This window comes from Rhagoletis zephyria, unplaced genomic scaffold (assembly GCF_001687245.7).
Source record: "Rhagoletis zephyria isolate East Lansing unplaced genomic scaffold, Rhagoletis_zephyria_1.1 Rzeph_scaffold_31610, whole genome shotgun sequence".
Classification (NCBI taxonomy): Eukaryota; Metazoa; Arthropoda; class Insecta; order Diptera; family Tephritidae; genus Rhagoletis; species Rhagoletis zephyria.
Window position 1 is genome coordinate 1 of NW_016188666.1, and position 4,089 is coordinate 4,089.

Consider the following 4,089-nt stretch of genomic DNA (forward strand, 5'->3'; position numbering starts at 1 on the left):
GATGGAGATTCTTCAAAAGAAAATATTTTTTTGAAAATTGTCTGAACATAAGGCGTCACCTGGTAGCGAGCGCGCAAACTGCTTGCAGGCCACCTCGTGTGTTTTCTCGATGTTTCGCCGCTACAGCTGTTTTTCTGTTTCATTCTTCCGAGCTTGAAGTGAGCAATCAGTTCATCTCTTTCAAATCTTTCACATCTTCTCATTCTTCATCCTACTTTTTGCCAAAAACTATCTACTTACTTGATATGAGCACAGCCCAAGTGGAGAACATGCCTTCACCTGCAGCTTCAAGTGGCGGAGACAACAACACTGAATCGGCTTCAGCCGGCGACCTGCTTCAGTGCTTCAACACCAGCTGTGGCGCCCAGTTTCGCGAGGTGGACAACGGCGATGATGCCTGCACCTACCACCAGGGAAAGCCGTACTTCCACGACGGCTACAAGGAGTGGACTTGCTGCAAGATGAAGTCCCGTGACTTTACCATCTTCATGGGCTTCAAGGGCTGTAAGTGGAGATATCTTTTTTAAAGCATTATCAGAATAACAAAAGCACTTGTTTACCTCTAGGCACCAAGGGCCGCCATAGCAACGTCCAGCCGGAAAAGCCCAAACCTGAGCCGGCTCCGACAGATGTGCCTTCACCCGTTTCCAGCGAGTCTCCAAAAGAGGAGCAAGAACCGGAGCGTCCGTTCGTGCCGCCTGATGAGAGCCTAGTGCAGAACATCAAAGTGGTCGAGTCGGCGAATCTCGCCTCGGCGCCTCCGGTGAAGAACATCGTCATTTGCAAGAACTGCAAGGCCGAAGAGTCGTCTCTGGTGCCCCTCTCTCAGTGCTTCTACCACCGAGGAGTGCAAGTGTAAGTGCTGCTTTTGTCTGTGATCATTTAAAACATTGTTTCTCTAATTCACATCCTCGTCAAACGCCTTAGTTTCCACGACTCACTCAAATTCTGGAGCTGCTGTCCGCACAAGAAGTTCACCGAGTTTGAGGAGTTCCAGAAGCTGCCGCCCTGTGCCCAGGCCGACCGTCACCAGCTGATGGTGAAGATCGACTACAAGGAGAACTGGTTCCAGACCGGACCGACGCTGACCATTGCCCTCTACGGCCTGAAGGGTGCTCGCTACGTGGAGGATAAGTGCCAGGTGAAGCTGGTCGGTGGCCGCAAGTTGTTTGTTCGACTGGTGAACGCCCAGGGCATTACCATCTTCGAGAAGCAGTGGCACCTCTTCGATTACATCAATCTCAACGACAGCTGCAAGGTGATCCTCAATCCCTCCAACGTGCAGATAGTCCTGCAGAAGGCCAACGGCAGAAGTCACTGGCCGGAGCTGGTGGTGAAGCAGCAGCCCGGCAAGCCGTGATGAACTCAACTAGGGTACTACACTTCTAAATAATGATGCTGAAGAACACCTTTCTCTCTCTCCTTTCTTACCAAAAACACTAATCTGCTTACACAACTAGGTTCACTATATAAATTTTTATTGTTATTAAGAATATATAAATTGAAGTGGTGTTGGTGTGTGTGTCATGAAGCCTTGGGAAGATTGAATAATGAAACCATCATATAAACTGTGTGAAATGTAGCACGAGTGATAGGAAGAGAAGGAGGAGGAGGTTGTTGTTTGTAGAACAGTAGTAGTGTAGAGTAGTGGTGTTGGAGTGAAAATACGTTCATTCAGTAGAGCTAAAAGACGAAGAAGAGGTGAAATCGTGGTGGTGGTTGTTGTTGATAGGCTGAGGAAGAGAGAGAATGAAACCATGGGCAAACCAGTGTGTGTNTAGAGCTAAAAGACGAAGAAGAGGTGAAATCGTGGTGGTGGTTGTTGTTGTTGATAGGCTGAGGAAGAGAGAGAGAGAGAGAATGAAACCATGGGCAAACCAGAGGGTGTGTGTGTGTATGGATGCAAAAGAGAGGAAAGGGATGGATGTGATGGAGTGAGACACACAAGAAGAGTCAAGAGGCAAAAGTCCGCAAGTGGGTGCTACGAAATATTATCGCTTTAAAATAGAATAGTAGAATCATGGTCACACATGCAAGCAAAAAAGGAAGAAGAGGTTGAGTACAGTACGGCTGAACGAAGAGCTGAATAGTAGGGAGAGAGAGAAAGAGAGAGAATGGGTAATACCACCTCCTCGCAGTCAGTCAAATCAGGAGATTAGAACCGTCGGTTTCGCTTGGGTAATCCGCCGCCTCCGCCTCCGCCCCCTCCACCACCGCCTCCTCCACCGCCGCTGCCATAACTGCCGGGCGGTGGGCCGCCGTGGTTCATCACCGGCGAGGCGTATCCCTGCGGTGGCATATTGTTCGGGGGCATGTGTCCCATTGGGCCGCCATTACCGTAGGGCTGTCCGTAGCCAGGGTGTGCCGGCGGCTGGTGCATCTGATGCGGATGGTGTGGGCCAATCTGCGGTGGTGGCCCCTGCTGTGGCGCCCCGTGCATGCCCGGCGGCGGCCCACCAGCGGGCGGTCCATAGGGATTCATGGGGCCAATCATGCCGCCGTGCGGTGGCTGATGGTGCGGTCCGGGCGGGCCGTAGCCGCCGCCCATCGGTGGCTGTGGTCCCGCGTAGGGATTCATCTGCATCTGGTGAAGGTGATAGTAAATGGTTAGAGCTTTAACCTCCCTATTCATAAACCACCATTCATTCACTTACCTCATGCGGAGGCCCACTGGGGTGGCCCACGGGCGGCCCTCCCGGACCACCAGCACCTCCACCGATGCCGCCGCCACCACCGNGCCGTAGCCGCCGCCCATCGGTGGCTGTGGTCCCGCGTAGGGATTCATCTGCATCTGGTGAAGGTGATAGTAAATGGTTAGAGCTTTAACCTCCCTATTCATAAACCACCATTCATTCACTTACCTCATGCGGAGGCCCACTGGGGTGGCCCACGGGCGGCCCTCCCGGACCACCAGCACCTCCACCGATGCCGCCGCCACCACCGCCTCTCAGCGAGTTCTCCTGTCGGTCGAGAATCTGCTGCAGTGCATTGGCCTTCTGCCTGAGCTCATTCTCCTGGCGCCGGAGCGTGACCAGGTCCGCCTGGCCGGTGTTCGGGTGCTGCCCAATGAGCTGCTCCTCCTGCTGACGGAGCATGCCCTCGTGGGCGCGACGTTCCTCCTCGCGCTGGCGCTCCACGTCGTACCGCGTCTCCCGTTCGCTGTTCATCTTCTGCGACTGGCCCTCCATTTGGCGGAGCTGTTCGCGCAGCTGCTTCATCGTCTCCTCGATCTTGATGTACTCCATCTGGTTCTTGAAGTTCTCGTGCATGTCGCGCATCTCTTGCTCGAAGGCCTCCCGGCGCTGCGCCTCAATCAGCGTCAGCTGCTTCCACTTCTTCGCCACCTCGTACTCCACCGTGCCGGGCTCGGCAAAGCGAGGGCCAAACTCCCGTTCCTGGCGGTACTCTAGCGTATGAATGACGCTCTTCTCCGGGACGCCCTCCTCCTCGTCGCGAGACTCCAGGGAGGTCGCCACGACGGGCATCGGCGTGCCCGAGAGGAGGAGACACTCCGTTTGAGATTTCTTAATCGCCGCCTGGGCGGAGGACTTGCGCACAAACTCGACGATGCCCTCGTTGATGGAACGACCGCGGTCGTCGGCGATCACCACCGCCCGCTCCACCGGACCGAAGGTGCTAAATGCCAGGTGCAGCAGCTCATTGCTGACCGCCGGCGGCAGGTTAGTCACCTTTATGGCGGCAGCGTGAGCGGCCAGGCGGACGCGCAGAGTTCGCCCTTCGACGTTTCGCCCATCGAGGCTGTTCTTCGCCGCCTCGGCATTCTGACGCGTGTCCATCTTGATGAAGGCAAACTGGTTGCCTTTGCCGATGTACACTTCAGAGAGCTGGCCAAACTCGGAAAAGAGCTTTCGCAGCGAGTCCTCGGTGACATTGTTTGGAAGATTGGCAACAAATAGACGGCATCGGCCTGGGTGGAACATTATTGGTCATCAGTACAATTAAGCATTTGACACAAGCAACAAAACAAATACCTGTGAATGTTTGTGATGATGTGTTTTGCGGCGGCAGGTCCCAGGCAGGGGCACCGGTAAGTCGATGCGCCATAAAGGGCTGCGGACCACCTGGGCC

At 54.7% G+C, this 4,089-nt stretch overlaps 2 protein-coding genes across 2 annotated transcripts; one reads left to right on the forward strand and one right to left on the reverse strand.

The window, feature by feature from the left end:
- Positions 1 to 269: 269 nt before the first annotated feature.
- On the forward strand, positions 270 to 1,360 carry LOC108383227 (cysteine and histidine-rich domain-containing protein RAR1-like). Its single transcript, XM_017639605.1, has 3 exons — positions 270 to 504; positions 567 to 855; positions 928 to 1,360. The coding sequence occupies exons 1-3, from the start codon at positions 270 to 272 to the stop codon at positions 1,358 to 1,360; spliced, it is 957 nt and encodes a 318-aa protein (XP_017495094.1).
- Positions 1,361 to 2,155: 795 nt separating this feature from the next.
- LOC108383228 (protein no-on-transient A-like) lies at positions 2,156 to 3,797 on the reverse strand. Its single transcript, XM_017639606.1, has 3 exons — positions 2,862 to 3,797; positions 2,711 to 2,791; positions 2,156 to 2,584 (listed from the first exon to the last, which is right to left on the reverse strand). The coding sequence occupies exons 1-3, from the start codon at positions 3,795 to 3,797 to the stop codon at positions 2,156 to 2,158; spliced, it is 1,446 nt and encodes a 481-aa protein (XP_017495095.1).
- Positions 3,798 to 4,089: the final 292 nt, after the last annotated feature.

Bases quoted from the DNA above. Each gene is read 5' to 3' on its own strand.
- LOC108383227 (XM_017639605.1), top strand. From the start codon at position 270: ATGCCTTCACCTGCAGCTTCAAGTGGCGGAGACAACAACACTGAATCG. The intron at 505-566 runs GTAAGTGGAGAT...GTTTACCTCTAG, and splicing joins CTTCATGGGCTTCAAGGGCT to GCACCAAGGGCCGCCATAGC. The intron at 856-927 runs GTAAGTGCTGCT...CAAACGCCTTAG, and splicing joins TACCACCGAGGAGTGCAAGT to TTTCCACGACTCACTCAAAT.